The 26,387-nt window shown below is 39.2% G+C and overlaps 2 protein-coding genes across 2 annotated transcripts; one reads left to right on the top strand and one right to left on the bottom strand.

Annotated features, from left to right (window-relative positions):
• The first annotated feature begins 1,926 nt into the window (after positions 1 to 1,926).
• On the top strand, positions 1,927 to 5,563 carry LOC113761242 (polyol transporter 5-like). The gene is made up of 3 exons (XM_027304133.1): positions 1,927 to 2,222; positions 2,512 to 2,874; positions 4,189 to 5,563. Exons 1-3 carry the CDS (start codon positions 2,069 to 2,071, stop codon positions 5,259 to 5,261), a joined length of 1,590 nt encoding a protein of 529 aa, XP_027159934.1. The 5' UTR covers positions 1,927 to 2,068; the 3' UTR covers positions 5,262 to 5,563.
• A 3,081-nt stretch (positions 5,564 to 8,644) lies between these two features.
• Positions 8,645 to 25,975, bottom strand: LOC113764051 (phosphatidylinositol 4-kinase alpha 1). Its single transcript, XM_027308086.1, has 27 exons — positions 25,841 to 25,975; positions 24,506 to 25,572; positions 24,033 to 24,374; positions 23,777 to 23,938; positions 22,243 to 22,428; positions 21,956 to 22,114; positions 21,726 to 21,853; positions 21,330 to 21,636; positions 20,064 to 20,232; positions 19,715 to 19,932; positions 18,921 to 19,079; positions 18,639 to 18,821; positions 17,488 to 18,003; positions 17,021 to 17,380; positions 15,726 to 15,940; positions 14,894 to 15,077; positions 14,612 to 14,748; positions 14,374 to 14,524; positions 12,778 to 13,044; positions 12,296 to 12,373; positions 12,132 to 12,179; positions 11,516 to 11,688; positions 11,206 to 11,401; positions 10,632 to 10,772; positions 9,799 to 10,007; positions 9,233 to 9,394; positions 8,645 to 9,152 (listed from the first exon to the last, which is right to left on the bottom strand). The coding sequence occupies exons 2-27, from the start codon at positions 25,472 to 25,474 to the stop codon at positions 8,894 to 8,896; spliced, it is 6,078 nt and encodes a 2,025-aa protein (XP_027163887.1). The 5' UTR covers positions 25,475 to 25,572; positions 25,841 to 25,975; the 3' UTR covers positions 8,645 to 8,893.
• Positions 25,976 to 26,387: the final 412 nt, after the last annotated feature.

The raw sequence follows: 26,387 nt of genomic DNA, 5'->3' as shown, positions 1-26,387 counted from the left end.
TTGGCAAAATAAAGTAACTATCATCTACTAAAAGTTTTAAAACCAAGACAGTTGGATTTTATGTCGACAGTTTGTGGTTGTATCAAGCACATTTAGTTTTTAATACTAACTCAGTACTAATTAAGTTTTGGTTTCTTTGCTCTCAAGTCTCAGACCCCTGTCTTTCCTTCAAAAAAAAAAAAAAAAAGTCTCGATCCCTGTCTCTTCCTTTTCTCATCAAATTAATGCTTTTCCAAGATAATTATCAAATTCACAAAAAAAAAAATTACAATGAAGCTGACAATCATGCTCATGATGTGAATAACAAAGATAATGACGAGGAATGATGGAGATGGAGCTTATTTTTGCATTGGCCGCAAAAGGAGTATCAATTCAATGTTGATAATGCATCATTTGCACCATAAACAAACTGGAAAGAGAAATGTTAGGAATAACTAGTATGTAGCTCCGAGACTCGGCATGCTACGGAGAATCTAGCTAGCTACAAATTCTCTTGCGAATTGCATACTGATTAGGAGTTCATTTCCTCCACTCAGTCGGAAGCTTTCTCTCTAATAGGGGAAAGATTAGCATAAACACAGATACATCCACAATCATACTTCTTCAAGAGAGAGTATGTTCTAAAGTAAGTTTAAAAAAAAAAAAAAGGAAGAAGAAATTCATGGAATTAGAGCCTACGGATCCGGCACTGATGGTTTATCATTAAAGCTGATCGTATAGAGCCACAAGGAAACCACCAGCCTTATGGTTTATCATTAAAGCTGATCGTATAGAGCCACAAGGAAACCACCAGCCTTAGACTGGTGGCCGCCACCTAGCCTTTAAGGCTTTGGTGGGGTGGGAGGCAGGGTTCAAACCATGCCTCCCACCAAATTGCCATATTGTGTGGTTTCGCTCCTCATGGGCAGCTCGTTTGGTCTCAGCACGCTTCCTTAGGAGCTGGTGTCCAGTGCCCGCAAGGGTTCGAGTCTCGTGGTTATCGTGTTCGGGGGATGGGGCCTCTCCTCCCGGGTCGGAGTGGGATTAGTTGGGCCCTGTAAGGATTGACCCGAACACCCACTCCGTCAGCAAAAAAAAGAAAAAGTATAGAGCCACAAGGAAAGCAATCTTCCGGATGTGGTTAAATTCAGTCCCTACTCACCAGCCCAATTGCTTCTTTTTTTTTTTCTGGAAAAATGGATTTATATGAATGACACGAATAATTCACTTAAATCTACTTACTTAAATGGGTTTAAATGATTATCCATTTTAAGTCATAAATTTTTTTTCCTAAGCATCCATATCCATTTAACATTGGTTTATTTAGATGGATAAATTGATATGCATCCATTTTGCCCCCTCTAAAATTTATACCACTACTTAGGCAGAAATTCTTTGTCGGCGGTTTAGTGCAACTTAAAAGAAACCCAACGTTGACTTTTCTTCCATTCGCGTTGACTTGTATGAGGTCCACTATGCACTAATCCAAACATCTCCCATAGCACATATCAAGAGACATGAGTTTGCACAAGGTTAGGCTAAACTCTTTACTTTACAGGTTGTTGTATTTAGATATGCAGCATCAAAATCTTCCCTAACTCCAATAAGACGGGGGAAATTATTTGGATGAACAATGATGGTGCATGTGCGAGTGTTAGGTGCTATGCTGAATTGAAAATACAAGGGCGTACCCCAATTATAAGCCCACGTCAATTGGATACGTAAAGCTAAATGACACCCGTACGATTTGCTAGGATTACGTGAAGGAGGAGGAAGACTAATTGACCATTATTTTCCAATCAATCAATCAATAATTTCCAGTATGTGGTGTAGGAAAAACAAGCTCCCAAGTTGAGACTCAATCGAGTGGGGTGAAGTGTCCTGTGCTTTGTCTCTTTCACCCTCCAGTACTTCTCTATATAGGCCCCTCGAACTTGGGTACCATCCTTTCAACTCAAATGCCCATGCCCATCGTCATTTGAACATTGGGCAGGCAGCATTCCCCCTTCTTCTTTTTTCTCGGGTTACTTAAATTCGGGTTCCAAACTAGTATATTTCTAGAGCTACTCTTTTTATCTCTTTCTTCCAAATGGGCACCCGGAAACCTGCAGGGAATGATGTGTTCTCCGGCCAAACCCCAAAAGTTATTGCAGACTTCGACCCACCCAAGAAACCTAAACGAAACAAGTATGCCCTGGCGTGTTCCTTTTTAGCATCCATGACTTCTGTCTTGCTAGGCTATGGTACGTGTTCCTTTTTAGCATCCATGACTTCTTTTTGGAGTTAACAACTACAATCATCATCACATTTATTTACTTACTTGCATGTATAATTAATAACTGTACGTGCAAATCAAGTGCTACTATTACACACACAAAACAAACTTAACTATAAGAACTTTTACTGCTTTATAAATTTACAATCCGTTCGTGCACGGTTCATTAATAAGTGTCATTTTTTTTTTTTGGGAGCGAAATATAAATTTTTCTAACTGTTTTGTTTTTGTTTTGGGTTTATTTGGTATTCATGCAGATATTGGAGTAATGAGTGGCGCAGCAATTTACATCAAAAGAGACTTCAAGCTAAGCGACGTCAAGGTTGAAATCCTGGTAGGCATCCTGAACCTCTTCTCTCTCCTGGGATCAGCTGCTGCGGGGCGGACTTCCGACTGGGTTGGCCGCCGGCTCACAATAGTGTTTGCTTCGGCTATATTCTTCGCCGGTGCACTGTTGATGGGCTTCTCCACCAACTATGCCTTCCTAATGGTTGGCAGGTTCGTTGCAGGCGTTGGAGTCGGTTATGCACTCATGATAGCTCCCGTCTATACAGCTGAGGTCTCTCCGGCGTCGTCCCGCGGCTTCCTTACTTCCTTCCCTGAAGTGTTTATTAACGCCGGTGTGTTGTGTTCTCTTTAATATATACTATATATATATATATATCCTGATTTGCATAGTTCACTAGAAATAGATAGGAACAAATAAAAAATGGAAAACAAAAAGAAAAAAAACCTCTGGAGTAAAAGGTTATACACATGATAATTGACTTGTTTGACGCAACCTATTTTTCGTTTTTCATTTTTTTAAATCTTTTATTGATGCATCGGTATTGGGTATGCACGATACAATACTGACAAGTAACACGTTACCTGTTAGGTGGGACTAAGTACGTTTCTTCTGCATAATAAGTTGCTATCCCTACCAAATTTTACAAAAATAAATAATACGCTTCATTTTCACGCCACCTGCCAGCCCGTCACTGATTCCCTCCCTCGTTGAATTTAGCTTCAGCAAGGGATAGCGGTCGTAAGATAGCATCATTTTTGTCAATCATTTATTATATTAGTACTAGTTTTTAATTATGGGAAAGAAAATTCTACATATGGGTCCACGCTCCACATAGGGGTTAGCCACAAACCAACACCTTTGGAAGTTGAACAAATATTCTTAATTCCTAATCCTTAATCAAACCAATAAACCAAATGATGCGTTAATCTTGGCTCTGTTCGGATTGTAAATTATTTGAGATATTTTTACTGTAACACTTTTTGTGATGTGATGTATGTGAGATAAAAAGGTAATTGAGAATATAAAAAAGTGTATTGAAAATTGTAATGATGATGTAAACAAATAAATTTTGGCAAATAATCCTCAATCCAAACAAACCCCTTGTCTTGCTGTAAAAACTAAAGAGAGCAACGGTCAAACATCAAATACCAGACCGATCGAATTATTACGCTAGACATAATTAATACCACACCGATCCGCAGAACTTAAATTAGATCACCACGGAAGGAGAAAAACTCTTAGTAACTTAAATTAGGGAAATGTTCTAAATTCATAAGGGTGTATGGTGCATCAATTTGGTCTGACAGTGATTTAGTTTCGTTAGGTTCCTTCGGTTCAGTTGGACCACTTCCTAAAGTAGGTTCCTGTTAGAATAAGTAGGTTCGTGTAAGAATAGGAGTAAGTTAAGTTAGATTAGATGTGTCGTTACAGGGAAAAAAAAAAAGAGAAGGGAAATGTTGGGTTGGATATAGCAAGGGGAATGGATTGGATTGTATGTATATAGCAAGGGGAATGGATTGGATTGTATGTATTGCCTGAAAAAAAAAACCTCTCAGTTTAAAAAAGTTTGAGATTTGAATCTATCAAACAATGGCAAGTAACTAGTACTACTAGTAGCGACTCATCAGTGGTTTTTTGTCGACAGGCATATTGCTGGGCTACGTATCAAATTATGGATTTTCCAAACTCCCACCTCACTTGGGTTGGCGTTTTATGCTGGGAATCGGAGCAGTCCCGTCTGTTTTCCTGGCCTTAGGAGTCCTGGCAATGCCCGAGTCGCCCCGGTGGCTGGTCATGCAGGGTCGGCTCGGCGAAGCCAAGGGAGTTTTGGACAAAACCTCGGATTCGTTAGAAGAAGCGCAGCTGAGATTGTCCGACATCAAGGAAGCCGCGGGTATTCCCGAGCACTGCAACGACGACGTCGTGGCGGTCTCTAAAAAAAGCCACGGCGAAGGAGTTTGGAGGGATCTGCTGGTCCACCCCACTCCATCGGTCCTTCACATTTTACTGGCGGGCGCTGGTATCCATTTTTTCCAACAATCCAGCGGCATTGACGCTGTGGTTTTGTACAGCCCCAGAATATTCGACAAGGCAGGCATAACTAACGACACTGACAAGTTACTCGCCACCATGGCCGTTGGATTCACCAAAACGCTGTTCATCTTGGTGGCTACATTTTTCCTGGACAAGGTCGGACGGCGCCCGTTGCTTCTCTCCAGCGTCGCCGGCATGATAGGTTCGCTTGCACTTTTGGGCGTTGGCTTGACCATCGTTGATCATTCGGACCATAAGATGGTGTGGGCCATAGCATTGTGCCTGATCATGGTATTAGCCTACGTCTCGTTCTTCTCGATCGGGCTGGGGCCCATAACGTGGGTCTACAGCTCCGAGATATTCCCTCTGAGGCTGCGGGCTCAGGGATGCAGCATTGGCGTGGCAGCGAATCGGGTGACGAGTGGGGTCATCTCCATGACTTTCTTGTCACTATCCAAGGCGATTACTACAGGCGGGGCCTTCTTTTTGTTCGCCGGAATCGCGTCGGTGGCCTTTGCGTTCTTTTATACCTTGCTCCCAGAAACGCGGGGTAGAACCCTCGAGGAGATGGAAGAACTGTTTGGAACCTTCTTCCAGTGGAGGACGAAAATGAGAGAGTTGGAGAAACAAAAGACAGGGCAGCAGCTTCAGATGGGAACCACCGCAACTGCTGCCAAGAATTAGAGAACTAGCTCAGCTTCAAAAATTAGTTACTATCATCAGTGGTGCTAATGCTACAGCACCGGATAACGTTTGGGGTCTCTCTGATGTAATTTGAAAGCATATAAATATGAGCCTCGTACCAAAAAAAGAATGGGGGTCCTTTCCAACACAACTAAAGTCGTGTATGAACTATGAAGTGAAGGCCGCTAAAGAGAAAAGGGTATGTATTTTCAGATTTTACCCAGCTGATAAGATAAAAAGTTTTTTTTTCAACATAATAAATAAATAAATAAAAGGACGGCGGATCTACTTTTGTTGACGCATGCCCTATGCAAATTCTAAAGTGAATAGCATTACCAGAAGTGGTCTTTGTGCTAATGAATGTCGAGACTTACCAGAAGAAGAAGTGGAAAAAAACCAAAAGCAAGCAAGTGCGCGGCCGGCGGGGTGGTGTTTTTTGCTTTTTGGTGTACAGTCTCCAACTGCAATTGAGGAGAATATGATTGAGGCCTGAGGGATAGCGTAACATGTGGCACAGCTGTGTTAGTTGGCTCAAAAGCTAGTGGCAGCAAATTTTTTCAGCGTACAATGGCTTACTTTTCAATTCACACGGTGCCAACTGCAAACTGGAGCCTCTCGTACTAATCTTGATCAGGAAAGCAACATTTTGTTGTGTTATAGTTGGACCCATTTTCTTCGTTGGATCCGCTGGACTTTAGAGTCCCCCGACGCTACTAAAACTCTAAAAAGTTAACCCGCAGCCACTGCGCGCTCTCGTGTTGTCTACGGCAACTTTTCCAAATTTTGTGGCCATTCTTTTTTTCTTTCTTTTTTTTTCCGTTTCCCCTTCTATTTTATCACGTGAATAGAATATGCTCTAACTCGTAGTATTGGCTTGTTTACGAGTGCGCCCAAGTTGAGACGAATTCAAACTCGAATTTAAATGAGTAAATATTCTTAAATTCGAGTTCGACTCGAGCAAGTAATATATAAGTTTGAATTCAACTTCAATGATTTTGAAGATCCCTGCGAGCCATATCTAGTTTGAACTCTCGAGGGTACATTCGAATCAAGTCAAACTTGTACTAGTTCGAATGAGTAAGGATTCTTCAGTTTGAACTCGACTTGAGCAAGTAGCATATATGTTCGAGTTCAACTTAAATAAACTCGGGGATCCTTGCAAGTCATGGCGAGTTTCAGCAACTCGAGCTCGATTTTTAAGTGATAAATTTAACAACTTCTACACCTATAAGTGTAATTTCATATATATTATTTTTAATTAAAAAACCTAATAGTCTGAATAAGCTCGTTGAGCTAGCACTCGAGTCTCCTTCTCAAAGGCTCGTGCTCGGCTCGAATTTGACAAATGAGTTGCTCGAGCTCAGCAGCGGTTGATCGAGGTGCTCGTGAGTAGCTTGCGAGCAATTTGAGTACATAGTAGCCCTAGGCATGTTTTCGTCAAAGGCCTTGCCGTTCTAAACTCTATTCATCTGATGTTGGCAAAGTCTAACTAATTATTTTGCTATCTTAAAAGTTCAAAATCCTAATTGATTGTAGAGACTAATTTCAAGTTTTCTACAATGATTTCTTTCTATCATCTCGAGCACAAACTTTTGACGAGTCTATATAATAGACGTGCATAAGATGGCTTTAACTTAACAGAACGTTCCAATAACCATGATAAAAGTTAAAACTGCAAAAAAAAAAAAACCCAAAACAAAATGCCTCATGGAAATTTAATAATTGCAGGCAGGTGCCTAACAAGGCAAAAGGGTCTAATCATTGGGTTTAGTCCAAGGGCACTTAGGAGTCTTTTCAGGATTCAAGTCCTACGCTCGACAGTTGGGAGTGGAAGGGTTAAAAACAAAAAAAAAAAAAAAGACAAAAGGGTCTTGACCTTAGGCTTACACGACTAGAAAATCGAGTATTTGGTTCTTGTAGCACCCAGCCTGTACTACATACAAGATCATTGGCAAAGGGTAGTGAAATGTGAATACAAAAAGATGGAGCCTCGTCAAATGTATAATCAACCCTTACATGGTATCATGGTTCCGGGTGCTATCGCTTTTGGCATCCTGTAGATGCAGTCATGCTCACGTCAACTAATAAGCAAGATCATGCGGCTCTGCTTCATACTTCATGGACGATCTGTGGGTTTGCTTGGAAGCATGTTTTTTAATTTTGAGACCTTTTTTTATTAGACAAATTGTTTTTTAACAAATTTATGTATAATAACTCCTATAAACACTCCAAAAATTTTAAACTGTACACCTCAAAGATACTCAAAAACACATAAAATTTTTTCCTCCTTTCCTTTCTTTTCCTTCATCCTCCCCACCTCAAACCCCCATCGCTTGTCGCATCTCCACCAGCTAGTACCGCCATCCTTTTCCCACCTTTTTTGCTCTTTCTCTCTCTCTCCGTCCTTCCCTCCTCCTCCAACCCTTCTCTTCACCACCTCCTCTCTTGACCTCCCTCACCTTGCTCCACCTCCCTATCTATCTCCTCCTAGTCACGAGACCTCTGGCATCACCAAGAGGCACTGCCTTTTGTCGCGTGACTGGATTTGGTCGCGCTACCAAAAGGAGGGGGAAACAAAGGAGGAGCTAAGGCGGGATGAGAGAGGTCGGGAGAAGGGGTGAAAAATGGAGAGAGAGAGGAGAGGAGGGAAGAAGGAGGAGGGGGAAAGAGGGAAAAAAAAGTGGGAAGGATTGGTGATGGTGACAGCTAGGAGTAGGTGCGCTGAAGAGAGAAGGAAGAAGGGTTTGGTGTGGGGACGTAGGAGAAGATAGAAGAGAGAGGAAAAAAAAAAAGAAAGAAAAGGAAAAAGTACAATAAAAAAAGAAAAGAAGAGAAAGGAAAAAATAAAAGAAAAAAAAAGGAAAGTTTTTAATTATTCTAAACCCAAATACACAAAAATTTTTCTGCTAATTCTACAATAATGTTTCAGTATTACAAGTTGATAGCAATATTTAATCAAATGACTGGAGTATCATTAGTTGGACTTTCGAATTTCACATTTTGAATATTTAATGATTTATAAATAAAAATTGTATACAAGTATATTTTTTCCAGTCCGGTTCACTTCTGCAAGTAAATTTAGGCACGCAATCAAACTTATTCTTAAAATTTCAACTGAAACAAATATGGGTCCGTCATACCCTTTGTTTTTGGGAGGGAAGCCAAATTAGTCCCGAAAATTTATACAGAGACAAATACAGTCACCAACGTTTTAATTGTGACCAAAAACAGACAATTGATAGAATACAGGTAAATGTGACTAAAAGATATACCATTAAACACTTTAATTTTTTTCCACGCATATAACTAACCATTTCTGAACCCACCCACCACCCAAAAAACAAAACAACCCCCCCCCCCCCCCCCGAAAAAAAAATAAAATATAAAAAAAAAACCAATACTTGTATAGAACTTCAAATCGAAATCGCGATTAGGATTATAGCTAGCGATTCCATAACAAAATGTGCAAGATCTTCTTCTTCATTTTCACAGACAATAGGAATATACACACCTCTACAAAGACTCACCGCATTAACACACATTCTCGCAATCCCTCCAAAAAATTTGCCTGTACGATTTGAGCAACAAAATGATAGGAAAATTACAGCGGAGAAGATCCACACAATAATTCCTCACTTCTCTATACCCTGCTGCAAATATTGAATCAAATCGTAACCAGCAGTTGTCCATTTATTGTAGGCATCTGTACACGTTCGGATCATGAAATAGGCAGCCTCACGATCGCTCATCTCAGGGTGAAATCTCTTTCTAAGATTTCCGATAGGGTCACCCCTGCTAAAGCAAGGCAATCCGCTATCTAACATTAACAAGACTGTGTTCACAATCCCATCCATGTAACGCCGAGCAGCAAGATAACCCTTCACACACAATCTGCAAAACATAATAACCAAATTGTGGCGTAAGAACATCTCTTAAAAATGGCAACTGAAAAATTTGACACCCTTTCTTACCTCACAAAAAGATGCCAAGTGTCACTTTTCATTGCACCAGATGGGTCAATTAATTGAGTCATTTCATGACTCAATTTAAAATGGGCACTTTCAAATCGCATATTTCCACCAGGGGAAGTTTCCAAAATAAAACCAAAATCGATGTGAACAAGTCTCCCCACGCTGCAAAAATGAAAGTTTGGCTGAGAACAAATGCCAGTAGAACTTTCAAGTTATGTAACACTACTAGTCACAACTTCTTGATTTGCTTGAAGCGTGATATAATTATTTCACTCTTTGACCAGTGGTCAAGAAGAGGACAGGAGGTGGAGCATAAAGGGAGAAAACAGCAGGGAAGCTAAAGGAAGCACAGTGAATTAACTTTGAACAAGCTGATGCAGGAAATAATACAAATATGTTGACAATGACGATGCAATTACAAGTCAGACTGAGAAAGAAAAGGGAAATTAAACAATCTTATAACAAGCAAGTGTTGGAAGCACAGGAATGGTATGGAATGGTAAGGACTTGCAGAACAAGACCATAACTGGACAGTAACACTGGCCACAGGTCATAAAGCTGCTTACTTATCAAAGAGTAGATTGCCGTTATGTCTATCCTTCGGTTGAAGCAACAAGCTTGCTACTGCATAACCAGCACTGCTGATGATGAAGTTCTCACGAGCAGCTTCAAAACTCGGAGAACCAACAGGTCCATAATCCTGCTGAAAGATCTCATATAAACCACCGTCAGTTGTCTCACCCATTTGACTTCTGCTTCGTGTATTTCGACAAACCTGCAAAAATCCAACGATAATGACATGATAACATACAGAACACTTTAATAAGGACTGGCTTAACAAATAACAACATAGAGTCCAAGGAAGTTTAATAAAGCCTGACAAGAAGTGATGCATCTTGACCAAGATTGACAAGAAATTGTTTCACGTTATGTTCTCCACCTGGATAATTCATATGAAGTATGGTATATAAGAGTCGCAGGTTTTACTAAGAACCTAGACTTTAGCACTGAAGGGTTGCAGTTACACACTATGAGTTCCTGAGGTAAGTAGCATTATGCCGGGAAAGCAAAGAGATGGGATCTTCTCTATCTTCATACAAATAGAGGTAGCCAAAATGAAAGAGCTATCAGCACTTTTGCATGATGAAAGAAATACTCCACTGGGTTATTTTGTACAACTCCATTAAGATATATTTTGCTTTTAAGGAGGCACAGATAAATTTCATACTATGTTGTTCAACACTTCAAAAGAATTTTTTTTTTAAAATGAAAAATATAGATAAGAATAATCATATTTTCATTGACAATGATTCACTGTACAAACCTCCATCCATCATACATGAACAAAGAGTGCACATTCACATGCAAAAACAGAAAAAGCCACTTGACAAGTATTTACCTCTATTATTCCTCTCTCAGGGCCAGTAGGAAGAACTCCATAGGGAAGCAAATATAAATTGATTCCGACGCTCTCAAATATGTCTTTTAGAAGTGATATAACTTGCAAAGCAAGAACATCTTGCCGGCAGTCATCTCCAACCTATATGGAAGCAAACTTGTTTAAGCTATACATAACCATAGACCAAGTTCATAAAGATTAAACAGCTAACAAACCGTTAATGTATATTTACACCATACACAGGATGACTTGTGAAATTCAAAGAAATAAACAAACAGAATAAAAAATAAAGACACACCCAAATCATGAGCTGTATAAGATTCTACCTCAATTTTTTAGTTTTTAGCATTCTTTTGTGATTAGATTATCAGGTATTAACTTTGGAACTACCTTTTTAACTTTGCAAGTTCCAACTACAATGCATGAAAAGACCAAACACAAGAATGCAGGAAACACCCAATGGAAAAGACATATACACTCATCTCAGGGAAACTTTGCACTTCTGAGATCATAGCTTCTGCCTCAATCAAGAAATTAAAAGAAGTAAGATGATAATGTGCCACAACTGTTTTACCTTGAATATGCAAGATTGAGGCTTTATATCTTTGGGATCCCCATCCCGGTCCACAACATTAAATGTGATCTTAATGGGAACTTTTGCTGCTGACTGCAACGCAATTCCACTATCAACTTGAATACCCCTCAAAAGTTTATTTGTGGCAGTAGGAAGATAGAGGTCATCCCCTTCCATTTGAATTTTCTCCAGCTCCCTGTTTAACATAGAAATTCAAAATTCCACTTCGAAAATAGAATATAGTCTACCTATATATTTAACCAAAAATAAATTCCCAAAATTTAAAACAGTGCCTGCAAACAGAAAGTACCTCCGAATACCAGCTTGTCGTTCCTCCTTTGGAACAGGAAATAGGACCCCAGAGATAGATGTGACTTTGTCAAAGAAATCAAACTCTCTTTTAAATAAGTCCAGGGCCTTAGGTGTGAAACCCTCAATAATTCTTTCCCTCACAACAGGCAACAGCGCTTGAAATGAATTATTCTGAAAACACAGCAAAAGACTCACATTGAAAGCACGAACATAACACAAAAGGGATTTTGAAAGACTACCAAGACATGACAAAGGGATCTCAAAGTACAAAGAGAAGACATGGACAAAGATACATGCATATATTCCTGTGGTACAGAAGCAACATTATACTCCAAGATTAAGTAAATGAAAGTTAGTAAGAGATGCATAGTCAACAGCCACAGAGTACAAACACCATCCTTTTCCACAGGAGTCATATAACATAGGCTACATCACTAATTTGAACTAAGGATGGCACTGTAATTAAAATAACATACAAGTAAGTTGAGACATGCATCCCTAAAACAAGTCAAAAGAAGATGACAAGAAACACTGCCAAAAAAAGCAACATTTAGCTTCAAGGAGAATATAGAAATTCCCAATTTTGCTGAAGAATAAAGAAGGTACAGTCATACTTTTGTGGAAACAGCATCTTTTCCAGATTCTGGCACACTAGTCTCCCCCTGCAAAATTTTTAACACAATCACAGTGACGTAGATCCAGAACTTTTCCATATTATGCAAGCACACTTTTCATAACTGAATGTTAATCACATTGAAAAAAGTGATATCTCCCGCACCTCTAAATGCCATATCAGTATATGCGCAAATATATCACTTCTTTGAGCAGCTCTAAGCAAGTATCCTTCTACAAGCCTCTGCAAGATAAGATATTGTTACCAAAACAACCAGAAGAGATTTTATGTGGCTGCATTCTAAGAAATAGACACGACATGACAGCTTAATAAACAGTTAGATTGGTGCAAGATTTGAGGTACATTTTAAATCATGCACTCTTTACAAAACTTTAAAGTTCTTCCGCCAGTAATCTGCAAGTGTAAAACTCTTCCTACGGTTAGTTATATACTGCCTTTGCTATAAATGTACTGAAGTCATGAGTAATACAAAATCCTAGACCCAAAAGGTTCAACATGGCAGCAATTCAAACAGCTCTTTCAAGACCATATATTACATTTATTCTCCAGTTCTGGCCCCGATCATAATTTTTTTTTTTAACAATTAAGCAACAAAAACTATAACATCTAATGCAAGAAAGACCTACCTCTTCATCATATCTTAAAGACTGCACCAACTGAGGCATGAAGAATGTTACTCGCTCAGGAGGATAAGATTCCAACACCCTAAGAACATAAGCCATAACACGTGGATGTCCCTTATAAGCTGGAGTTAGGAATTCCAAAGCTTGTGTTATTGAACAAGCTGCCCAGTGAGGCAGCTGTTGCAGAAGGGCAGAGTTTTCATCTACAGCTTTTGGGGTAACAAAAAAAGGCAATGCCTGAGGTATGCTGCGGATCTCCAATATATATGTCTGCAACAGGAAAAGCATAGATGAAATACTAGTCTGAGATAACTGCAAATAAGCACTTAAAAAGCAAAAAGAGGAGGTTAAAAAGCAAAGTTTTATAGACATCTCATGCAGAAGTAGAGTGCCAACCAACAATTGCAGTTTCACCCTTCCCCTGTTAAGTAATAAGAGTTAGGTTACATCCATCAAATGTACACCAGTGTGCAAGTTCTTTATCTGGATTAAATTTCTGAAATTCTACACACAAGTCACAAGCCTTACAAACTTGCTGACCTAGATGATTTCAATCACTTTTAGCATTACTTAAAAGTAAGCAAATTGATGTTTGATTCTTGCAAATCTTTTGTAATTTGAGTCACATTCTTTGGGCATGAAAAGTGGTAATAGGGATGGGTTGAGGAAGGAGCTTCTGAGGATAATGAATCGTACCTGCACAAACAAGAACAAGGACAAGGGGTGGCTGCATATGTAAGTATCAGTAACAAAGGGTTTCAAAATATTCTTCAAACCAAAATACGTATAGTCAGAAAAAAAAATAGTACAAACTTATCAAAACACCCAATTGGAAAGAGAAAAAATTCTTGGTAAATCAAAATGGTGTAATAGTTTTTCTTGAGTATTAGAGGACTACTGACATTCACTATCAAAACAGTTATAAACTTATGCAAATTCTCAAAGAAGAAAACTGAAACAACAAATTGGTATCTACACCAAAGTGCTGGGAGACACTAGTTCAGTAACAAATTGACGTTAGAAGTCATTAGAAATCCAGCCAAAATATTGTGTGTATTTTCCTCACCAACAGTTCTAAACCTCAAAGAGACAACACTTGTGAAAGTTCATAATCTGAATAATTTTTCCAGTCCGAATGCTTTACAGTTGCATGTCACAAGGAGTAAAAATCATAATTGAACACCAGGGCACAAGTCAAATAACTTTTTGGAAGCATAAAAAAGAGCAAAGAACTTCAATGAATCCAGACCAAAGATCTGTAACATATCTTAAACTTGAAAATCTACCATAAAAGAGCTTCCTGAAATGACTAAAGGAAGCAATGACTTGCATCTTAGTCATGCATTACCGCGATGAAGGATTATCACACAGGCTGTTCCAGGAAAAAATAACAGATTTTGCATTATGAAACTCAAAGACACAAATAGAACATCAGTGCAACTATTGGTTACAAAACTTAGAACCTCAGGGTATAGAAAGACACTGATTCCAGCAAATTATCAGTATGCAATATACTATCTATCCACAAATATAAGGCTCCCACCAGAACATGCAACAAATGCAAAAAATTTCCTATCAGATTGAGATGAATGTGCATACTTGAACAAGCAGTGCCACTTCAGACTTCAGAACACCATTAGCTGGAAATCTTGCAGCCAAGGATAAAGCGATTCGAGGATCAACAGAAAAGGCAGTCCTCGCATATTCAACCCATTTTTCAGAGCTAACTTTTGGACGAGATGCACTTTCCCTGAATGTAGTGCACACAGACGAATGAGTGAGTATCAACCAAATGGAAGAAAGTCAACAAGAAAAGCAGCAACTGAATAACAATTACTTTGAGCCAACAGGCTGTGCCCAAACTTCAAGCCTATCAGCCTCGTGATGACATAGCATCAGAAGCAACTGCTTTCGTTTTTCCCTTCCAACAGCATAGTTCTCCATTTGGCCCCAGACTGGATGATACTGTTCCTTCTACATAAAAACACAAATTGATTTAGGCAACTCCAGGATCAACAGCTACATAAAAATATAAGGTTTCAGGAAATTAGCATATCTGGCTTCTTAATGCTACTCAATGCAGGAGCCGAAAATACATTCATGGTCAGAGTTACAATACCACGCCATTTACCGAGTTCCCATTTTCAGGCACCCGTCCTTTAGGATCAGACTGGGTAGAATCCATCCGCTCGTTCAAAAGATGGTGAACAAACATGGAAAGAGATTGAGCCTCACTTTGGGAAAAGGTGTTGTTATTCCCATCAAACCATTCAGGTTCATGAGCAAACCAACCCAATGAAGTCCTGCGTATTCACAAATCACAGTAAAACAAAGTTGTGAATTTTTTTTAACAAATCATGAAGAAAAGAATTCCCAATATAATGGCAATGAAAAAATGCAAACAGCTGCACTTAATCTAACCCCATACAAAATGGAAAACAACAGGAAAAGATGCCAAATAAAAGAAACATGAAAGCAAAATATAAACAAGAGGCAGAATGTATTGTCCATCTTTCTACAAGTTTCATTTAACATACTATAGCATACATCATTGGAGGCTTGGTCAGAGCAATATGCAGCCTATAGAATAACAATACCCCAAAAAAAACACTCCATTTGACAAAAACTAGCCACAACTTCCAACTAACTCGGATTTCTATACTTACTAGCTGTGAACCTGTCATTATCAAGATATTTCAACATTTAACTTATATCCTATCTCACCATACTGCTCCATCTTGAAGATGAACCATCAATTGAATGAAGATAGTACTCAATCACAGACACAAACACACACACACACACACACACACACACACACACACAAAAGTAAGTTTGAATCATAAAATCAATTTCATCAGCAATTTTTCAAAAAAAAAAATGAGAGGACAAATTACATGTTAAAGATATGCTGACATGGAGCAAGAGGAAGTTAAAACAAAAGAGTTTACCGATAAATCCTGTCTTCCAGCAGCTGAAGCCCTGTTCTAAAATTGTGAAGGTTGCGCTGTAAGTGGCATGAACAGAATTTCAGCCCAAGAAGCATAAGTGTGAAAAAGGTTCCAGTAGCAGCAGGATGACGTGAGCAGTTCCAAGGAAGTTTTGTAGATCCTTGTAACATTCGACCAAGTAACAAAAGCTGCTCCACGCTATCATGCCGAACTACCTACAGATATAAAACATATCACTATACCTTTACAAAACAAGTTAATAAAATTAAAGTTGTCCCAAAGAAGAGAGAAATTAAAACAATGAACAATATGATAATCAGGGGCAAACATTACTCCTTAATTTCATAGAGCTTTAAATTTGAGTTAGATTGTGGTACCAATTGTGACACTAGGAAGAAACTAAGTTGTACTGGACCACCAAAGACTTTATTATTACTTCATCATTCTTTAAAAAGCATCACATAACCATCAATAATGACATACATATAGTGAACAAGTTTTTAAACTAACATTTATTCACGATAACTAAAAATTAAAAACACATTTTTTGACAAGTTTAACAAGTTAACAACCATATGCCCAGTGGCAGGAAAGGGCTCTTAGAGTCTTTCCCCGCTGTCAGGTTCAAAGTTCAAATCCTATGCCTGACAGTTGGGAGTGGGAGCGGTGCCGGGAGAGGTGGGTGGGTGTATAAAAAAATAAAAGAAGAAGAAGAAGTTAACAACCATAGATTGTTGAAATAATAAAGTACAGCATCTCAAATATGAAAATTTGATGAAAAATGTTTAGATCCTTTCCTAATTTCAGTTTTAATGTATAAAATTACAAATTTACTCTTACATGTGAACCGGGTCAGGTACCCACAGGTTTTTAAATCTTTGAACTGTGAACCGACTGGCACAAATAGTGACCCAACACATGACCTAAACCACATGCTAAAACCAGTTTGGGTATATCCTAGTTTTGTGGTTCAGGTAGGGGTGGTTTTCCCGGCCAATATAAACTGCCCTAGCTTCAGTCTATCCTAAACACCTGAGATTCATGGAAACCACAGGACAAAACAGCAATTAAAATAACGTGAGGTATTTAGGGAACAGGTGTAAAGTTGAATGCCTCTATAAAGGAGAAGCTATCCAATATGGCTCATATGTTAGTAGTGATAAAAATGTGCAGCAGCATACACATGACAACCATACTCTTAACCATCTATACAGATAAGATAAAACACAAGATTTGATACCGAGTATACCGGTGCTATCAGCACACAGATGTGCAGGTTCAAAGGTGCAACATACCTCAAAACGATCAATAAAGTAACCAAGCCATATTCTGTGAGCCATAATTTGTTCAACAGGGTCCTTTTCAGGCTGCAGTTCTGGCTCCCCTGGAGAAAGGTGAGGCCTTAGCTTTGCAGCCGGTCCAGCACACCTCATCTCAGAAGCGAAAAGGCCTCGTTTGGTATCAATGGTCCACAACCATGCATCAACAAGTTCAGCAAGGACAAGGGAACCCAACTGAGGCGCTGCAGAAACTAACCATGTCCAGACAAACACACCAGTTTCCATGGCATCAGGCGTGGCAATGTAAGCAGGGCACCAGCAAAGAAGGCGCAGAAGTTGTGAAAAGCTCTCTATATTCGATTTCATGTCAGATTCCTGGAGAAATAGAATTCTGTCATATAACACAACCAAAAGGAAATATGAACATTATTTTGCCCAGTATTATAAGAAAAAATGTAAAGAGGGAAGATGCATGCACTGACCAGATTTGAAAGAAGCAATGCAGTCGCTTGAGAACAAGTGTCCCGAAAGGATGATTTGTCCACTTCGCCACCTTTCTCAGCTGTATTGACAAATTGTTGAAGCAGACGCACAAATTTGGTAAGTAATACTTCATTGAAGGATTCATTTTTGGGATGTAAATTTTGGGACAGCACTCCAGAATCAGAAGCTAGAAGGTCAGTTGTAACGGGCTTAGGGTCGAGGCCACCAATGCTCTCATATAACCTTCTCATTCCAGCAATTTCACCAGCATGGTTACATTTAACTGTTGCACTGACCATACCAGTGCTGAGAACCTCCAAATTGAATGCCTCTGTCAATTTTAAGTTGCCTCCAGAAGCTGCAGCAGCACCAGCCATGACTGCAGGAATGTTTGCAGTTTTCGTTCCACTCCAACAGTCATTTTTGCCAGTACCAATCCGAATTTCAGATAATAGAGAAACCACATCAGCAGTGGGCTGTGTTCTCTGCCAATTGTTTGCTTTGCAGATCTTCTCCTGCAGTTCCCAATTGACATGAAAACAACATCTATTAATGAAGTGGCTAGAGAAATATTATACCAAAGGTCACAAGAAATTAACTAGAGAAGTAGCCTGTGTTCTGATGCAATACCATATGACTACTTTTGACAAACAACTTCAAGGACTACACAACCATGTGCATCAGCGTAAGCAGCAATAGAACTAAGATGGGGAAAACAATTTGTTAATAAGTTGAAGGACAGATATGCAACTTTTTTTCCCAAAGCGATAATGGTGCTGTATAATCAGAAGCGACCCATAAGTTTGACAAAGTTGTTAACATTGAGTATGGAGGTGATAAATCACATTCTTAATATTTTATTCCACTAAGCTGAAAGGAACAAAAGTATTGGTGCTTCTAAGGATGCACTTGTTTCTTTTGTCAGGGGGAAACCAGCTAAAATCAGTTATATCAACTACAGAATTGTGATAAAAAAGAAAACCATATTCCTGACATTAAGAAGATAGCCGAGTTCAATATAGGGACATAATATAACTGCAATGATGCATGCCACTACCCAGAGAAACTATAGTGCTGAACTATTTTAACAATTGAAAGGCAAACATGTGAAGTGATAAATGATAAGATCAAAGTTCATAATAAAAGAAACCTGAAGAAGGCCCTGACTCGTGCATGGCGCATATGAGAGTGAAATAACTATCCACTCGCGAACAATTTTCTGGTATAAAGAACGGACAGTAGCAACCCAAGCAGGGTCGTGAACGGCAGCTGATGGTGGATCATTGTGGATAGAAAAAAGTAGGGAATCCAAACAAGAAGAATTCCACAAAATCTGTAACAAGTACCAAAGGTTCAAGTAATCTCAGAATCTGAAGAAAAAATCATGCAATGCTGAACATTTTATTCAATCTATATCACCAAAAACTTTAACCTGCGGAAACTTATCTCTGAGTTGATTCAATAAAGTTACTGAAATATCACGAATATGCTCGTCCCTCTGAGACAAATTTTTTATAAGAAAACATGCATGGATGGAAAGGGCAGATTCTCTAATCTCAGCATCATGACCAGTCTCAGAAGCCCGTTCATCCTGCATCCAGAAGCAAGGAACAGATATTTCTGACGTTCAGTCTGTCATGTAAATGCAGAAAAGTTTCTTCCAACTTTCTTTCTTTTTAGGATATATCCGTTGGGGTGGGCAGGGATAGGTGCAGGTGGCAGAGACCAAGTTCCCAAGTTTTATTTTTAAAATTCCAGTAAAAACTTAGACAGAAGTGCTGAAAAGGTAAAACCTTCATACTAAGATAGATATAGCTGCATAAGTACACAATGGCATAGAAAAAATGGGAAAAAAAATTCTGAAAACAAAACAGGAAATAACAAAATACACAAGCCCCTTGCTAAAACTTGCTTCCTCTTCCCTTGCTCTTATCTTCCCATAATGGTCCAGAACTACCAATCTCTCAACCTTGCACATAGACTCGTTTGAGCTAACCATATTTCACCAGAAAAAGTTAATACAACTTACCAAACTTATAAACTATCAAAAAAATTAAGATACGAGAATTACTACCACACTAAATGAATGCAAACTCATATATAGCTTCATTTATAAATATATTAGTTTGAATATTAAAAAATTGAACACACTAATATATACAAAGAAATAAATGGTGGACAAGACAAAGGGGTTTGAACCCATATAGGTAATGAAAGAGAGCATACCAGCCAAAGTATTGCTGTTTCAAAGGCCCGGTGAACAATTGCTGTCAAGCACTGAGAGACAGCTGGCATGAGATTTGGACTTTTCAAATACTCAAAGACACAGCTGAAGGCACTTCGAGAAGCCGTTGAATTAGGGCTACCATTGAGCATGCCACCATTACTACTGAATCTGATTATCTCTAGAAACGCTACAGCTAAAAGATAAGTTGCCTTGACACCTGTAGAACTCAGAGCAGAAAGAATCAGAAGAGCATACAAAAGAGGATATAATGCCATTAACTTTTCTCAATACTGATTGGCAAATAACATGGGATAGTGATGCTAATAGTACCACTGAATTTCATCAAACCTGAGATTGTGCCCATTCCCGAAACCTCCACGCGCCCGCCTAAAGCAGCTGAAAGAGCAGATCTTTGGCTTACAGCAGCTTTTTCATTGCCACTACCTCGCCGGCTACCCGGGTTATGAAGAGCATTAAGTTCCAACTCATCTTCAAGCCATTTTACAGAGCTAACAACCTGGATAGGAAAAAAAATCGTTGACCCTTTTTCAAACATAAAGCATTGAAAATGACGAAAGATGAAAGATCAACCCAAAAAGTGTAAAAGTAAGGGTCTTTCAAGAGCTACTCAAAATAATATACTGAAAGATCTTAAGAATCACCTCTTAATGCAGTAACTTTTTATTTATAAGCTAAAATTTGAAACTAACTTTAAGCATGATTTTGTGTTGAAATATTTTATTGTTGAAAATAAACCAGAGTAAATCAGTTCCATTGTCAAGTTCAAGAGTAACATAACGTGTAGTTGACATCCTAGATGTTTCTACAAGAGACAATTAGTGGTCTATTAACTATATTCTATTAAATCTTAGAAAAACTAATCTTAGAAAAACTATGACTTTCAGAAGACGTATCTTAACTCAAGAACAGTGGTGAATAATGACATAAGGCACTCTCCATTTGTTTAATTGCATTATCCACTCATGCTCTGTTCTTCTATCACCTCCTTTCTCAAATCCAGCTGTTTCTTTTGAATGCAAAGAGCCTCATTTTAATGATCAGATCAAGCCTAAAACCCTATATTGTGAATACCAAAATAGCCCCTAGAATATACTTCAAGAACAATTTGTAGGAGAGCGTTGCCCTACACTTAATGAATTGAATTATAGCTGCACGGGTCTTATAAACAATAAACACAAATGAAGAACCATCTAATATGATATCAAGACCATCATGCTTAAAGCTTAAGCAAAATGGATGTAAATGTGTTCACTAGGTAGTCTGAACCGACATCATGCCAACCCAGTAAAAAAAGAAATTCCCAGTAAACGGCCCTGGCTTAAAGGTTACATAATGGCACAAATAGAAGACACCTTTACACTGACAAGAAATTGCACGCATTTAACACAACAAACATCCTCAAATGTTCATACATCCAAAAATTTTGACAAAACAACAATAAGCAACAGGCAGATATATTGAACTAATAACTGAGCTGTGCTCAGCCAAAATCCAAAGAGTTCTAGCTAAGTTTGTGAAATAATACAGGATGTGATGGAAATCAAATGAGGTAAGATGTGTGTGCGCGTGTGTATAAAGAAAATATGAACTTACTAGGGGTGGAGTCCCTTGAGAGATGCGCTGAACTGCAGAAGCCCACTGAGCATTCCACATGTACGGTCCACCAACAGCCTGGACTGCAATTACACCCATGCTACCTACACTATTTAGAGAAGTGGACACTGACTTTGTCGTCACCTGACCTTTTTGTATTGGAGGAGCTAGCCCAAAAAGAGCTATATAGAACCACAAATTGCGAAATAATTTTAAGAGTGAAGGTTCCACATCTATAGTAGGATCAAAATCCGAGCATACTTCAGCCACAGCAGGGAGTAGAGGACCGAGAAAATCTGCTCCACTCCTGCAAATGTGAAGCATTAGTGGTCATACAATATCCAAACACATTTTATCAAACAATACTATTTTGGATCTAATATCAGAATGTCTCACCTTCCACTTTTGGATTCAGCAGCTAAGCCTACATCTGAACACAAAGATAGCAGACGGTGACGAAAATCTGACCTCAATTTGGTATCGGTTAGGCCACCAGCAATCACAAGAAATCCTGCAGGAAGAGTCTAGAATGTGATTGAACCAGTGAGCATAGCATTTAAGATGACAAAATATCATAGCAAAAAAGATACATGGACAAGTTCTCACATCCAAAGGGAACAGCGTACCTCAACACGTTCTGTCGTGGCTTCTGGTGCCACAGTTTTACTTTCAGCAGAGCCAACAGCAGAGAGTTTACTTAAGTAGCTTCGGATCAATAGAACAACAGCTTCACGATAAGATTTCTCAAAACCTAAACTCGCCAGGCGAGAAACAGCATCAAGAAGCTGCAGTAACTCAACAAAAACAGGTTGAGAGATGATGCTGTAGGTTCAATATTAGCTAGCTAGCAAAGTAGTAATGCTAGTCATGTAGTATCTAAAAGACCCGACATGATCGCTAATAAACCCTATACCTGGAGTCTCAGTAGGCCTGGGGCCGAGGCATCTCCCTCTTCTAAACTTTCAATAAATAGTGGTAATATCAAGTCAACCACTTCAGGCTTGTTAACAGAAACATTTAAATCCGCAAGTAAGCGAATCATGTTAAGTTGCCCAGCAGAAGCTGCCTGCTTATCTTTTGCATCATGCGATTGCTGAAGCTACAACAATTAAAAGACAAACCACATAATCTATCAAAAACATATCACTCTGGTAAAGGAGCAAATGAATTGGGCCTTTATATCCATAAACCACTTTTCAAGGCCAATGTGAAAATCAGGCGAGGAAGAATGACTAATGCCTATACAGTCTCCTGATTATAGTACTACCAGCAGAATACAACAATTGTAGTTTGAGTACACTTTCAAATATGAAAACATGACCTTGAATTGCCAAGATAACCCAGCTCCCTTCCTACTGTTTTTATCATCCTGACAAGCACATGTTACACTTCTTATAGCTGCCAATGCTTTAACAGCATGCACCAGTAAAAGGTCAAACAAAAAACGCTATAAATGAAACTGTCCTATGTGCTCACCTAAAGGGCAACCAGCACACAGAGCTGCCATGGATTAAGAGCCCAGAAGGGCTAGTTTCACAAAAATATCTCTTGATACTATGCATGCACCACCTCATCTGCAGATCTGTCATGATTAACAAATGGGTTCTCTACATAACAGCATTTGTACCAATAACTCTCTGTATCTCCACGACTTCAACTTTAAAGATAAAACTGATCCCAAAAGGCAAGTAGGGAATATCAAAAGGGAAATGAGAAAATGGCCTTCCGCATCATTCGATTTTTAGAGGAAAACGAGCAAGAGGATGTTTACCAAAAGTTGCCGCTGAGTGCACCAGAGAAGAATTCTATTGAGTTGAATTAAAAAGTTATCAAGAACCTAGGCAATAATGGTGGGGAACGATGATGAGGACAGCATAGAAGAAAAAACATCCTTGCTGTGGCAAGAGCCTAGAAGGGAAGAAATGGGAAAGAGAAAGCTTTTCTTTTGTTGAGAACCTTTAAATGAAAAGAGACAAAGAGAACAGGGATAAAATGGAAGAATAAAATGGGCAAAAGGTTTTCTCTCAAAAGATGGAGAGAAAATGAAAGAAAGTTGACAATTCCCTTGTAAAATTTTTCTGAAAACCAACTTTAATCATCAAATGCTCACGAACAAAAATTTAACGTATTATCAATCCAAAATCATTTTCTCTTCCCTTCTTCTCTTTCATAACTTTATGTTTACGTTTCTCTTCGCTTCTTTCCGTTTCTCTCCAAACTCCCAAACTAAGCCCACGTATCAGAAAATGAAGAATTTAGGCTCCCATCTCATAGCTCATGCATGAAGACAAAAATGTAAAGACACACACTAAACGGATAGTTGACTAGTGGACAAACATGCATATGCTTTTGCAACTTCAAGAATGCAAATTCATGTCCAATATGTACATGATAGCAACTTAAACAGTTTGCAATTCAAAATGTCAATGAGTTGCATATCAACCTACCTCTTCTTCATAATCTTTACGTTCACGAAAGCTAGTAGCTAATCCCGTTATAAAAGTATCCACAGGCGGCCGTTCCTTGATCCATCCATATTCAATTATTTCACAAGTTGCTTTCAAGACACTCTGAAACATTGCACCCTGGCTGCTGCCCCAAGTGTCAGCCTGTTTGAAAAAATGAAAATGCACCAACATTTCAGTAAGTGACGCATTCAAGGCACTAGAACTTAGACCATCACAACTCAAATAAATGGTAAACCTGAATACAAGTAGTCAGCACTAGGGGCTTGAAACGAATAAGCAAAACTCGCAACAGCTGGCCACCACGTGCAACAGCAGCTTGGGAAATTCCACCGAGTAAAGAGCCAAATAGCTCCTCGCAAATCCTCAACTTCCGCCACACTGAAAATAAACATGCCTCAGCAGCCTCTATCAACAATGCAAGAGTTCCATGCAAGAACCTCTTTGATGACTTTCCGTCAAGGTCAACAGATGCAAGAATCTTAATCTGTAACTTAGCCACTGCTTGGTAAACAGATAGCTTGGTACTGACTCTTGCTTTCAATAAATGCCCTTGTTCAGACCAGTCACGCTTTCTTATCTGCCCAGAGAAGAGACAAGATAACCGGCTCAACTTTCTTTCACTAGCACTGCCCTTTTCCTTCTAAAAATCAATTTGTGGCCTAGTAACGAGTTACAAAAACTAAAAGATGAATAATTCAGAAATCCTACCTTTAAAAATGCTAACATTGATTGGAGTTGTTCCTTTGTGACAAGTCTCACTTGTTCCAAAAGCTTGGAATCAACCGTGGCCTTATCCAATACATGCCTTATCAATTTAAAAGCAATTTCCTGTTTTTCAAGGTTCTCCAAGGACTCTTGCTCAAAAGATATAAGAATTCCCTTGCCTCCACCGCCATCATTTAGCCCTGTGCTTACGTTCAAGATATCCACATTGCTCTTCCAGCCAGCGCTGCCCCCATTCGTCACAATTCCCTTTGATGACGACGCATCATCAGCAACGCTGCCAGATGATCCGGAGGCATTACTCACCTCATTCCCTGGACTTGCCCTCTCATTAGAGTGATATGGAAAATGGTTCAAACTCAAGGGTGAACTCTGACTTGAAGCAGCCTCGGAAGAAATAAGCTCCCTCGGTGAATTGGGAACCGTGATTTCAAGCCGTTCAAGAAGACACGAAACTAACCTGTTAGCATCAGACGAAAGAATAGGCGGGAAATTCAAGGCCAAGGCGTTCAAGAAAACCCTGGAAATCCCCAAATCCCCAGAGACATTGCCTGTGGCAGAGATCACAATTTCTCCAGTGAAGCCAGCAATGTCAGTTGCAAAATCAGAGGCTGACTCCGCAGCTCTACACATACAAGCAAAGTAGTCGTTAAAGAAGGAGGCAATCGCGTCATTGCCAAATGATTGGGGCCAGAAAGAAGGGGTGAAAGAGGATGGAATTGCGCGATAGAAGGCAAGGAGGAGGGATTTAGGCCGTTGATCGTCGTAATTTGGGCATTTGGAGAGGAAACGAGCCACTGCCAGGACGGCATTGAGCTGAGATCTCGAAACCCTAGGAGATCCGGTAAGGAGAGACTCCGCCGAAGGACACCGGCCGCATATCCAGACCAACTTGTCAGCGAATTGCTCGGGTTTTTCAGCAATTAAGTCACACAGCTCGATCAACGATTCCATTTCCGCAAATTTAAGACCAGAAGGCACTAACAAATCAACGTATAAATTAGCTCATTCCCGCATTGCAAAATTGAATTCTTCTGCGCCATGATCGCCATCTGAATTATGTTCAAAGATTTTGGTGAAATCACTCTTAGTTGAATAAATAGCAAAACTACACACAATTGAAGAGAAAATTCGAGCTGTCCGCGAAATTGCATCAGAGAAACTAGATCACATATGAGAGGAAAAATTCGGATTGCAAGGGGTCAAAGGAGAGAGAATTGACAAAGTAACACGAGTAAAAAAATATCCACGTAAAAAGCATTTTTAAAAAAATAATGCTGTCGGATAATTGCAGAAAAAAGATGTGAAATTAGGGTTTACAGCGGCTGTAGTTGAAGGGACGACCGGAGGTGGTACTGGGTCGTGATGATCTATGCGGCGTCGTAACGTCGCTGTTGTTCCTGCAACCTTTTGTTGTTTCTGCAACGTCTCGCGCCCCTCTCTGTCTCTCTCGCTCTTTTCCTTTTTTTTTAATATTTTCCTACCTTTCTAAATTCTAATGTTCGGTCTCGAATGCCTTTTTTTCGCTCCACCTCCTCCTTTTTTTTTTTTTTTGCCTCTGGTTCTTTTCGCCCCTTTTTTTTTTTTGGTAATTTTCTGCCCTTTTTTTTTAACAAACTCGAAGGCCGCAAGGCGGCCTTGGTCCCGGGTAATATAACTGATGATTAAGGGGTCCAACTCGGTTTCTATGGTGCTCGATGGAATCATATGAATCACCACGGGTACAGGAAAAAAGCCCACTTTCATGATTGATTGAAATTTGAACTAGTGTTTCATAATTGTTAATACATACAAAAGATACAGTTACAAATTGATAAAACATGGTATAACGAATTTTTATTTAATACTTTAATGAGTTGTGGTGAAA

This window comes from Coffea eugenioides, chromosome 2 (genome assembly GCF_003713205.1).
Source record: "Coffea eugenioides isolate CCC68of chromosome 2, Ceug_1.0, whole genome shotgun sequence".
Classification (NCBI taxonomy): domain Eukaryota; kingdom Viridiplantae; phylum Streptophyta; class Magnoliopsida; order Gentianales; family Rubiaceae; genus Coffea; species Coffea eugenioides.
The sequence above is the reverse complement of the archived record's forward strand: the minus strand, read 5'-3'. Positions and strand labels throughout refer to the sequence as shown.